This window comes from Oncorhynchus mykiss, chromosome 13 (assembly GCF_013265735.2).
Source record: "Oncorhynchus mykiss isolate Arlee chromosome 13, USDA_OmykA_1.1, whole genome shotgun sequence".
NCBI lineage: Eukaryota > Metazoa > Chordata > Actinopteri > Salmoniformes > Salmonidae > Oncorhynchus > Oncorhynchus mykiss.
The window spans coordinates 11,151,237-11,164,716 of NC_048577.1; the positions used below are offsets into that span (position 1 = coordinate 11,151,237).

The 13,480-nt window shown below is 40.9% G+C and overlaps 1 protein-coding gene across 2 annotated transcripts in view; it reads left to right on the forward strand.

Annotated features, from left to right (window-relative positions):
- LOC110514149 (venom factor) overlaps positions 1-5,954 on the forward strand; it is a 28,583-nt gene extending 22,629 nt beyond the window's left edge. For both annotated transcript variants that reach the window (XM_036942310.1, XM_036942311.1), the window contains exons 38-44: positions 246-335; positions 735-840; positions 1,983-2,072; positions 2,189-2,272; positions 4,495-4,575; positions 4,759-4,906; positions 5,063-5,954. In XM_036942310.1, the coding sequence (XP_036798205.1) occupies positions 246-335; positions 735-840; positions 1,983-2,072; positions 2,189-2,272; positions 4,495-4,575; positions 4,759-4,906; positions 5,063-5,210 (747 nt within the window). In that variant the 3' untranslated portion in view covers positions 5,211-5,954. The remainder of the gene's footprint in view (positions 1-245; positions 336-734; positions 841-1,982; positions 2,073-2,188; positions 2,273-4,494; positions 4,576-4,758; positions 4,907-5,062) is intronic.
- The last annotated feature ends 7,526 nt before the right edge of the window (positions 5,955-13,480 follow it).

Sequence of the window (13,480 nt, forward strand, 5' to 3'; positions counted from 1 at the left end):
GATTGCTGTCATACCTTGTCCATAGACTGCTTACAGGGTAAGGAAACCGATATGTAATTAAGGTGAATTATCCCTTTAATATACTTGTAATGTTCATCTGTCTCCACTAGATGGCTGTCTAACTGCATGTCTGGTCTTTGACTCAATGTCCAACTTGTTTTCTACTGCATGTGTTTAAGTGTAGCTTATTGTGACCGTGTGCATATTGAAAGTGTTTGTTTGTTTTTGTGTTTGTTTGCCTCCAGCTGACCAACTCAGTGGACCGTTACATCAACAACTTCCAGATAGTGGACAACCTGAGTGACAGAGGCTCCCTCATCATCCACCTCTTCAAGGTACCAGAACAGATCTAGGATCAGTTTATCCTCTCAGAAATCCTAACTTTTTAGGTGGGATCTTAGATCAGTGTCAAGGGGTAACTTCCTTTTCATCATTCACCTGTTCAAGATACTGGAACCATAGAAATAGAATCTCAATAGAATCTCATTCTATTTCTATGACCTGAACGTAGAGAGACCAGCGTTACCATGTCAACCCTAGAAGTTGATTGGTCATACTTTTTTTTCGCTCTGTCTGGGTTGAGGTTGTCTGTGGCCTGTAGGCACAGATCTTGGATCAGCTTTCCCTCCACAAATCTTAAAGGTAAAAGGCAAACTATTAACTCAAAACTGGCCTTAGATCAGTGTCCGGAAGTAGCTTCATTGTGCTCTTCTGTGGTCTACCTGTACTACCAGGTGTCCAACAAGGAGACTGAGACCATCATCTTCCGACTGCAGCAGACGTTCAAAGTGGGACTCCTCCAACCTTCATCTGTCACTGTCTATGAGTACTACAACCCAGGTAGATACTGTCTACGAGTACTACAACCCAGGTAGATACTGTCACTGTCTACGAGTACTACAACCAGGTAGATACTGTTACTGTCTACGAGTACTACAACCCAGGTAGATACTGTCTACGAGTACTACAATCCAGGTAGATACTGTCTACGAGTACTACAACCCAGGTAGATACTGTCACTGTCTACGAGTACTACAACCCAGGTAGATACTGTCTATGAGTACTACAACCCAGGTAGATACTGTCACTGTCTACGAGTACTACAACCAGGTAGATACTGTTACTGTCTACGAATACTACAACACAGGTAGATACTGTCTACGAGTACTACAACCCAGGTAGATACTGTCACTGTCTACGAGTACTACAACCCAGGTAGATACTGTCTACGAGTACTACAACCCAGGTAGATACTGTCACTGTCTACGAGTACTACAACCCAGGTAGATACTGTCTACAAGTACTACAACCAAGGTAGATACTGTCACTGTCTACGAGTACTACAACCCAGTTAGATACTGTCTACGAGTACTACAACCAGGTAGATACTGTTACTGTCTACGAATACTACAACCCAGGTAGATACTGTCTGAGTACTACAACCCAGGTAGATACTGTCACTGTCAACGAGTACTACAACCCAGGTAGATACTGCTACTGTCTATAAGTACTACAACCCAGGTAGATACTGCTACTGTCTATGAGTACTACAACCCAGGTAGATACTGCTACTGTCTATGAGTACTACAACCCAGGTAGATACTGTCACTGTCTATGAGTACAACAACCCAGGTAGATACTGTCACTGTCTATATGAGTACTACAACTCAGGTAGATACTGCTACTGTCTATGAGTACTACAACCCAGGTAGATACTGTCACTCTATGAGTACTACAACCCAGGTAGATACTGTCACTGTCTATATGAGTACTACAACCCAGGTAGATACTGCTACTGTCTATGAGTACTACAACCCAGGTAGATACTGTCACTCTATGAGTACTACAACCCAGGTAGGACTATGGTTTGTTTTGACCATATTTCATATGCCCTCGAACAAGAGAAGCTATTGTAAACATTGGAGTTGATCATTTCTCTCTGTCTGGTGGAGAAATGTTAACATAGCGTGTCTCTCTATCAGACCACCGCTGCAGTCGCTTCTACAGCCCCAAAGAGGACAAGGACGAACTCTCACAGATCTGCAGGAACAATATATGTCGCTGTACACAGGGTGAGTGTGTGTGTGCGTGCGTGTGTGTATCTGTGTGTGGTTGTGTGTGTGTGTGTGTTTATGTGTGTGCCATACATGAGTGTGTGTGATAATGATGTGTGTCTCTCTCCTATGAGGTGATTGCTGTGTGTCTAAGTCCCTAACCGATCCAGTCCCCTATGGAGCACGAGAGGACCACGCATGCAAAGGATTATACCACGGTATGCTATATCTGTTTTCACTATAGAATATAATACCCATGTTATAGACATTATATACGTGTTGTAGATATTATAGGCATGTTATATGTATTATATACATGTTATAGGCATGTTATAGACATGTTATAGGCATGTTATAGACATTATATACATGGTGTAGATATTATAGACATGTTATATGTATTATATACATGTTATAGGCATGTTATAGGCATTATAGACATGTTATATAGATTATAGACATGTTATATGAATATTATAGGCATGTTATATGTATTATGTACATGTTATAGACATTATATACATGTTGTAGATATTATAGGCATGTTATATGTATTATATACATGTTATAGGCATGTTATAGACATGTTATAGGCATTATTGACATGTTATAGACATGTTATATGAATGTTATAGGCATTATAGACATATTATAGGCATGTTATAGGCATTATAGACATGTTATAGAAATATTATAGGCATGTTATAGACAGACATGTAATAGGCATTACAGACATGTCATAGGCATTATAGACATGTTGTATGAATATTATAGGCAATATAGACATGTTATATACATCTTATAGGCATATTATAGGCATGTTATATGCATTATAGGCAGGGTATAGACATGTTATAAGAATATTATAGGCATTATAGGGATGTTATAGGCATGTTATAGACAGACATGTTATAGGCATTATAGACATGTTATAGATGTGTTATAGACATAATGTTATATACGTTATAGACATGTCATAGGCATTATAGACATGTTATAGATATGTTCTGAACATTATAGACATGCTATAGAAGTGTTATAGGCATTGTATGCATGTTATAGACCTTATAGACATGTTATAGTCATTGTAGACACGTTATATGCATAGACATGTTATAGGCATTATAGACATGATAGACACTTTAGACATGTTATAAACATGTTATAGACAGACATTTTATAGACATAGATGTTATAGGCATTAAACATATGTTAGACGTGTTATAGACATGTCATAGACATGTTATAGGCATTATAGACATGTTATAGATATGTTCTGAAGATTATATACATGTTATAGACGTGTTATATGCATTGTATGCATGTTATAGACATTATATACATGTTATTGACATGTTATAAGCATTATAGACATGTTATAGACGTTATAGATATGTTCTGAACGTTATAGACAGGCTATATAAATTATAGACATGTTATAGGCACTATATACATTTTATAGACATAGACATGTTATAAGCATTTATAGACATGTTATAGGCACTATATACATCTTATAGACATAGACATGTTATAAGCATTTATAGACATGTTATAGGCACTATATACATCTTATAGACATAGACATGTTATAAGAATTTATAGACATGTTATAAGCATTATAGACATGTTATAGGCATGTTATAGGCATAGACATGTTATAGGCATAGACATGTAATAGGCATGTTATAAAGATTATAGACATGTTATAGGCATAGACATGTAATAGGCATGTTATAGACATGTTATAGGCATTATAGACATATAGGCATGTTATAGAGATTATAGACATGTTATAGGCATTATAGACATATAGGCATGTTATAGAGATTATAGACATGTTATAGGCATTCTAGACATATAGGCATGCTTTTGAGATTATAGACATGTTATAGGCATTATAGACATATAGGCATGCTATAGAGATTATAGACATGTTATAGGCATTCTAGACATATAGGCATGCTGTAGAGATTATAGACATGTTATAGGCATTATAGACATATAGGCATGTTATAGAGATTATAGACATGTTATAGGCAATCTAGACATATAGGCATGCTATAGAGATTATAGACATGTTATAGGCATTATAGACATATAGGCATGTTATAGAGGTTATAGGCATTCTAGACATATAGGCATGCTATAGAGATTATAGACATGTTATAGGCATTATAGACATGTTATAGAGATTATAGACATGTTATAGGCATTATAGATCTGTAAATCTGTCACACCGAGACAATACTATACCATGTACAGTATATGGTACAGCTATAAATGAATGTTGTCCGTCAGAGGTGAAACTATCATCTAACGCTTCATTCTTTAATTGTCTTAGTCAAATTGTTCCTTGGGGACAGTCAAGTGTATCATATCATTGATTGAGTAGAGTGTATTTTGCTGTTCTGATGCTTCTCACGCGTCTGTCCTCCAGTGTACAAGGCCAAGGTCCTGAGTGTCAGCCAGAGTCAGTATGACAGATATGAGATGAAGATCACACAGGTTATAAAAATAGGTAAGCATCTTATGTCATCTAGTCCTTCTCTGTCCTCTACCCATCTCTCCTTACCCTCTTTGTTTCAGAATGTGATGCTGAGTTAGTTCAAACATGGTTAACTCTGTCTCTCCCCTCCCTCCCTCCCTCCCTCCCTCCCTCCCTCCCTCCCTCCCTCCCTCCCTCCCTCCCCTCTCTCTCTAGGAGTGGAGGAAGGGGTCAGTGTGGGTGACACTAAGGTCTTCCTGTCACATGCTGGCTGTAGAGGAGGTCTGGACCTGAAGGAGGGTACAGACTACCTCATCATGGGGCCAAAAACTGACCTCTGGTACAAGGACAGCTCCACCAACAGGTGGGGAGAGGCAGTGACATGTTATAATGGACTTATAGTACTGACAAGACAAAGCAAGTCAGAGCAATAAAGTTATGTTAATATCTGCCTAAAGGGGTTATTTTCTCTCTTCTTTCCCTCTTCTTTCCCTCTTCTCTCTCTCTCTCTCTCTCTCAGTGCTACATACATGCTGGGCAAGGATGCCTGGGTAGAGCGTTGGCCCACCTCAACAGAGTGTGCTAGTGATGCCAAACTCAAGGCCAGGTGCACAGAGCTGGACAACTTCAGCAAGGACCTCTCAGAGAAGGGATGTCGGTTTAAATAGACTCTCACTCACTCACTCACTCACTCACTCACTCACACTTTGCCTATGAGCTGCCATGTAGCTTTACACCTCTGGATGCACTGGTTCAGCAGAAACTGTCACCATTTGAGCCATGCAGTCGACATATACTGCTCTGTTGTATAATCACCATGGTAACCATTAGAGGAAAATGGACATTAGAATTAGAAAGCGTAAAAACATGACAGACTGGTGTTAAGCCTGGGTGGGTCTAGGATTGTGTTACTGGGAGCTCAGCGATTCGTCACAGCCAGGGCTACTTGATATGGCATACAATCACAACACACACACTCACACGATGGGAACTCGCTCAGGTGGCACTTGGTGCAGTGGAATATTGTCTCACTACTGTGTAGAATGCATTAGTGTTCCTGGATGTTCCACATAGAGAGAATAACAGAATGCAGAACACCAGGGAGATTCTCAGTACAATAACAGAATGCAGAACACCAGGGAGATTCTCAGTACAATAACAGAATGCAGAACACCAGGGAGATTCTCAGTACAATAACAGAATGCAGAACACCAGGGAGATTCTCAGTACAAACCCTGTATTGAGTTGTGATTATTCACAGCCGTCTCTTTCTCATTCAGTTTGACTACTTGCCCATGTTGTAGATTGCAGTACTTTATTCCCATCGTTGCCACAGATTTGCAAACATAATGATCAACCCATATTCTGCTCTAAGAAAAATAAATGGATGTGTTGTGGTTGGGTTGATTGAAGTATTCTTGGGGTATTATATTGTAAAAAATGCTGTTATAGTTCTTGCACTCTCACACACTCACTCTCTCTCACACACAGGAACACACGCAGGTCAGGTACTAATATCAATGACATATAGGTAGGCCAACAGTATGTAAACTAACTTCAAATAACAGAATATCAGTCTACTTTTGAAATGCTATCGCCATAGCAATGACTCATGATTTCCATGGGATTTTCTGCTGCCTCTAAAATGTGTGTGTGCCCTACATAATCTAAATAGGAAGGTCTGGTAATGGGCAGCTGGTCACACAGCTGGTCACAAATGTTGGTATAGTGTTGGTAGTGTACACACACGCGCACACACACTGGCATTGCATGCGTAGTGGGTACACACAGAGTGACTTACACACAGTAGCATTTGCTCAGGGGGATATTTCACTGCTTCTGTATCAGATAATGAGATGTAGTCCTGCATTGAGAAGGGGAGAGAAAAAGGCCTACAATTGGAGAGAGAGATGGAGAGGGATAAATACAATGAGAGAGATGGAGAGAAATACAATGAGAGAAATATAAATGGAGAGAAATACAATGAGAGATGGAGAGAAATACAATGAGAGCGAGATAAATACAATGAGAGAGAAATATAATAAGAGATAAATACACTGAGAGAGATGGAGAGAGAAATACAATGAGAGAAATACAAAGGGAGAGAGAAATATAAGAGAGAAATATAATGAGATAAATACAATGAGAGAGACAAATACAATGAGAGAGATGGAGAGAAATACAATGAGAGAGATGGAGAGAAATACAATGAGAGAGATGGAGAGAGAAATACAATGAGAGAGATGGAGAGAGAAATACAATGAGAGAGATGGAGAGAAATACAATGAGAGAGATGGAGAGAAATACAATGAGAGAGATGGAGAGAGAAATACAATGAGAGAGATGGAGAGAGAAATACAATGGAGAGAGAAATACAATGAGAGAGATGGAGAGAGAAATACAATGAGGGAGATGGAGAAAGAAATACAATGAGAGCGAGATAAATACAATGAGAGAGATAAATATAATAAGAGAGATAAATACAGAGATGGAGAGATAAATACAATGAGAGAGATGGAGAGAGAAATACAATGAGAGATGGAGAAAGAAATACAATGAGAGCGAGATAAATACAATGAGAGAGATAAATATAATAAGAGAGATAAATACAATGAGATGGAGAGATAAATACAATGAGGGAGATAAATACAATGAGAGAGAGAGAGATGGAGAGAGATACATACAATGAGGGAGATAAATACAATAAGAGATAAATACAATGAGAGAGAGAGAGATAAATACAATGAGATAAAGATAAGCAAATATGTCTCTTAATCCTCGGGCCAAAAGGAGTTGAGTTACTGCTTAGTTACTGTAGGCTACATTAGCACGCTAACTTAGTGCTCTGCACTGATACTGGAGATCACAGAACAGCAGCTACTGTGGGACAGTAGCTATGTTTCTTCTCCTGAAGTGTGTGCGCTTATACTCCCTGTCATGATTTTAAAAAGAATGGACTGGTGTAAGGGAACTCACACTAGCCATGCTTGCACCTTTCCAATGCTTTTAAATGCATTAGGGGGAGTGATCGAAAGCACAACTCTGGGTGAAGGGTAAAGAATCAGAACTCAGCTTCTGGGTGCAATGGCAGATTCCTCGTGTCCTCTCTCCTCGTCTCCTTCTCAAAACGGCACAGGAAAGCGTGGAGGACAAGACCCTAGGTTCCTTCTTCTCCAATCCTTGATTATTCCTACTGAAGTGAGGAGAGAGGAACATGAGGAATTTGAGACTTACTGACACAGCAGTTGTTTCGTATCTCTCTCACACACAAGAGGAGGAAGTCACACTCTCTCCTTTGTCTTGAGTTATTACCCTCATCTTAGTATTATACATGTGGTGAAACAGACATATTTGTAAATCAACATGATTTCAGAGTGAAACATTTATGTTCGACAAGAGTTTGAAATGTCAGTGTTTATAACATTTAACATTCTGTCGGTGAGATCTTCTAGTGTATGATAAAGGAGAAGGACAAAACCCTCCAAATTAAAAGCCTTACTAAGCAGAATCCTGAGAGGGATTGTTATGGGAACAAGTTGTTTTGGAGCCAAACTAGTTCACCTAGTTCACCTGTGCACACACTCTCTCTCTGTGTGTGTGTGTGTGTGTGTGTGTGTGTGTGTGTGTGTGTGTGTGTGTGTGTGTGTGTGTGTGTGTGTGTGTGTGTGTGTGTGTTTCTGCTGCTCCTTTTAGCCCAAAGTAAAAAGCATGGAACACTGCCTGAATTCTGACCATGTAGGCCTTAGAACATAAGCCAGCCAATCAGCGCTCCTTTCTCCTTGAGACAACACCCAGGGGAACAGATGTGGCCCAGGAAATGAAGAGGATCGGCATCATGGGTATTCACACACAAACCTCCACTCTCTCTAGTAAATCTTGAAGACGCGCACACACACAAGACGTCACACACAACATCCTGACTTAATTTCCTGTGTTGTGACATGAAAAACACAAGATGACAATCTTGAGACAGTCTCTCCTTTTTTTCTAATCTCTATACTGTCTGTGCTTCTATATCATCATTTATAGGGGGCGCAGTATGTGTGTTGAAGGCATGACGGAGCCCAGAAACAGGATCTGTTATCTGGATAACACTGTCTGCAGTCTCCAGTGGGAAACTACAGTTGAAGTCAGAAGTTTACATACACCTTAAACTCAGTTTTTCACAATTCCTGACATTTAATCAGAGTAAAAATTCACTATTTTATGTCAGTTAGGATCACCACTTTATTTTAACACTGTGAAATGTCAGAATAATAGTAGAGAGAATGATTTATTTCAGCTTTTATTTCTTTCATCACATTCCCAGTTGGTCAGATGTTTACGTACACTCAATTAGTATTTGGTAGCATTGCCTTTAAATTGTTTAACTTGGGTCAAACATTTCGGGGAGCCTTCCGCAAGCTTCCCACAATAAGTTGGGTGAATTTTGGCCCATTCCTCCTGACAGAGCTGGTGTAACTGAATCATGTTTGTAAGCTTCTTGCTTGCACACGCTTTTTCAGTTCTGCCCACAAATGTTCAATAAGATTGAGGTCAGGGTTTTGTGATGGCCACTCCAATACCTTGACGTTGTTGCCACAACAAGTATGCTTGGAGTCAATGTTCATTTGGAAGACCCATTTGCGACCAAGCTTTAACTTCCTGACTGATGTCTTGAGATGTTGCTCCAATATATTCACATAATTTTCCTTTCTCATGAGGCGATCTATTTTGTGAAGTGCACCAGTCCCCCCTGCAGCAAAGCAACCCCACAACATGATGCTGCCACCCCCATGCTTCATGATTGGGATGGTGTTCTTTGGCTAGCAAGCCTCTCCCTTTTCCTCCAAACATAACAATGGTCATTATGGCCAAACAGTTCTATTTTTGTTTCATCAGACCAGAGGACATTTCTCCAAAAAGTACGATCTTTGTCCCAATGTGCAGTTGCAAACTGTAGTCTGGCTTTTATGGCGGTTTTGTAGCAGTGGCTTCTTCCTTGCTGAGTGGCCTTTCAGGTTATGTTGATTCTGGACTCGTTTTATTGTGGATATAGATACTTTTGTACCTGTTTCCTCCAGAATCTTCAAGGTCCTTTGCTGTTGTTCTGGGATTGATTTGCACTTTTAACTCCAAAGTACATTCATCTCTAGGAGACAGAATGCGTCTCTTTCCTGAGCGGTATGACGGCTGTGTGGTCCCATAGTGTTTATACTTGCGTGTTTGTACAGATGAACGTGGCACCTTCAGGCATTTGGAAATTGCTCCCAAGGATGAACCAGACTTGTGGACGTCTACAATTTTTTTCTGAGATCTTGGCTGATTTCTTTGGATTTTCCCATGATGTCAAGCAAAGAGGCACTGAGTTTGAAGGTAGGACTTGAAATACATCCAATTGTACACCTCCAATTTACTCAAATGTTGTAAATTAGCCTATCAGAAGCTTCTAAAGCCATGACATAATTTTCTGGGCAATTTTCCAAGCTGCTTAAAGGCAGTCAACTTAGTGTATGTAAACTTCTGACCCTCTGGAATTGTGATACAGTGAATTATAACAGTGAATTATATGTGAAATAATCTGTCTGTAAACAATTGTATGAAAAATTACTAGTGTCATGCATAAAGTAGATGTCCTACCCGAAAACTATAGTTTGTTAACAAGAAATTTGTGGAGTGGTTGAAAAATATGTTTTAATGACTCCAACCTGAGTGTACGTAAACTTCCGACTTCAACTGTACATTAAGACAAGGGAAGTGCTTCAGTCAGAGCTAGGCTGTGTATTAAATGGCATACCTATTTCCTAAATAGTGCTATACTTTTGACCAGAGCCCTGTGGACCCTGGGCAAAAGTAGTTCACTATAGGGAACAGAGTGCCATTTGGGGAGCAGCCGTATAGTCCACTTGATCCTCTTGTTTTCATTTCTGACTGTTGATTAATGTGGAAAGAGAAGATGTGAGATGAACGCTGACGCCCATGGCAGGTGCAGAGTGTGTGTGTGTATGAGAGAGGGTTGGTTGCCTGGGACCGACCGGGGCTGACACTGAGCGAGGGGGACTGTGGGAAAAGAACCCTGGGACCAACCGGGGCTGACACTGAGGGAGGGGGACTGTGGGAAAAGAACCCTGGAACCGACCGGGGCTGACACTGAGGGAGGGGGACTGTGGGAATAGAACCCTGGGACCGACCGGGGCTGACACTGAGGGAGGGGGACTGTGGGAAAAGAACCCTGGAACCGACCGGGGCTGACACTGAGGGAGGGGGACTGTGGGAAAAGAACCCTGGAACCGACCGGGGCTGACACTGAGGGAGGGGGACTGTGGGAAAAGAACCCTGGGACCGACCGGGGCTGACACTGAGGGAGGGGGACTGTGGGAAAAGAACCCTGGGACCGACCGGGGCTGACACTGAGGGAGGGGGACTGTGGGAAAAGAACCCTGGGAGCCTGATGCCCAGTCATAATAACACAGGGAGGAAACAGTAATGCAAAGCTCACACAGAGAGAACCAAGGCCACAGTATGTGTGTGAGAGAGAGGGATGGGAAGCATAGAACTGGAGCTTTTAAGAAGATTAGTGTTATATCAGCTGGAATGGTATATGTTTTATTGTGCTAAGTCTGCTACTGTTTAGACATTACGCTACCACTACTGCCTTTCATCCTGCTACTGTTTAGACTATACTATACTACTACTGCCTTTCATCCTGCTATTGTTTAGACATTACACAACTACTACTGCCTTTCATCCTGCTGCTGTTTAGACTATACTATACCACTACTGCCTTTCAGTCTGCTACTGTTTAGACATTACACTACCACTACTGCCTTTCATCCTGCTGCTGTTTAGACTATACTATACTACTACTGCCTTTCATCCTGCTGCTGTTTAGACATTACACTACCACTACTGCCTTTCATCCTGCTACTGTTTAGACTATACTATACTACTACTGCCTTTCATCCTGCTGCTGTTTAGACTATACTATACCACTACTGCCTTTCAGTCTGCTACTGTTTAGACATTACACTACCACTACTGCCTTTCATCCTGCTGCTGTTTAGACTATACTATACTACTACTGCCTTTCATCCTGCTGCTGTTTAGACATTACACTACCACTACTGCCTTTCATCCTGCTACTGTTTAGACTATACTATACTACTACTGCCTTTCATCCTGCTGCTGTTTAGACTATACTATACCACTACTGCCTTTCAGTCTGCTACTGTTTAGACTATACTATACCACTACTGCCTTTTATCCTGCTACTGTTTAGACTATACTATACCACTACTGCCTTTTATCCTGCTACTGTTTAGACTATACTATACCACTACTGCCTTTCATCCTGCTGCTGTTTAGACATTACACTACCACTACTGCCTTTCATCCTGCTACTGTTTACACTATACTATACTACTACTGCCTTTCATCCTGCTGCTGTTTAGACTATACTATACGACTGACTACTGCCTTTCATCCTGCTGCTGTTTAGACTATACTATACCACTACTGCCTTTCATCCTGCTATTGTTTAGACATTACACAACTACTACTGCCTTTCATCCTGCTGCTGTTTAGACATTACACTACCACTACTGCCTTTCATCCTGCTACTGTTTACACTATACTATACTACTACTGCCTTTCATCCTGCTGCTGTTTAGACTATACTATATGACTGACTACTGCCTTTCATCCTGCTGCTGTTTAGACTATACTATACCACTACTGCCTTTCATCCTGCTATTGTTTAGACATTACACAACTACTACTGCCTTTCATCCTGCTACTATTTAGACTATACTACTACTGTCTTTCATCCTGCTGCTGTTTAGACTATACTATACTACTACTGCCTTTCATCCTGCTACTGTTTAGACTATACTATACTACTAGTGTCTTTCATCCTGCTACTGTTTAGACATTACTCTACTAATACTGCCTTTCAGCCTGCTACTGTTTAGACATTACTCTACTAATACAGCCTTTCATCCTGCTACTGTTTAGACATTACTATACTACTGCAGCAGGGTTCCCCAACTAGCGGCCTGGGGGTGATTTGAGACAGTCTCCCAGTTCGACAGTCTCGACAGTTGTCCCATGGCTGAATCTAGTAGATGAGCCCTATACATAGCCTTTCAGTTATGGCAAGTCTGTCTGACCAATTGTTTCCTAGTTACAATGCTTTACAACTTATCGTACATCACAACTCAGTAGATTAAACAGCAAATGACTGCTGACTCAAGCCCCTGCATTCTTATCAACAGGTGTGAGATCAGTTCAAACTTACCTGCTGACCCAACCCCCTGCATTCTTATCAACAGGTGTGAGATCAGTTCAAAGCTACTTGCTGACCCAACCCCCTGCATTCTTATCAACAGGTGTGAGATCAGTTCAAAGCTACCTGCTGACCCAACCCCCTGCATTCTTATCAACAGGTGTGAGATCAGTTCAAAGCTACCTGCTGACCCAACCCCCTGCATTCTTATCAACAGGTGTGAGATCAGTTCAAAGCTACCTGCTGACCCAACCCCCTGCATTCTTATCAACAGGTGTGAGATCAGTTCAAAGCTACCTGCTGACCCAACCCCCTGCATTCTTATCAACAGGTGTGAGATCAGTTCAAAGCTACCTGCTGACCCAACCCCCTGCATTCTTATCAACAGGTGTGAGATCAGTTCAAAGCTACCTGCTGACCCAACCCCCTGCATTCTTATCAACAGGTGTGAGATCAGTTCAAAGCTACCTGCTGACCCAACCCCCTGCATTCTTATCAACAGGTGTGAGATCAGTTCAAAGCATACCTAACTAATGCAGTACCAATTGAATCCTTTTTATTTTCTTTTTATTTCACCTTTATTTAACCAGGTAAGATAGTTGAGAACAAGTTATCCTTTACAACTGCGACCTGGCCAAGATAAAGCAAAACAGAGTTACACAAACAACCACACAG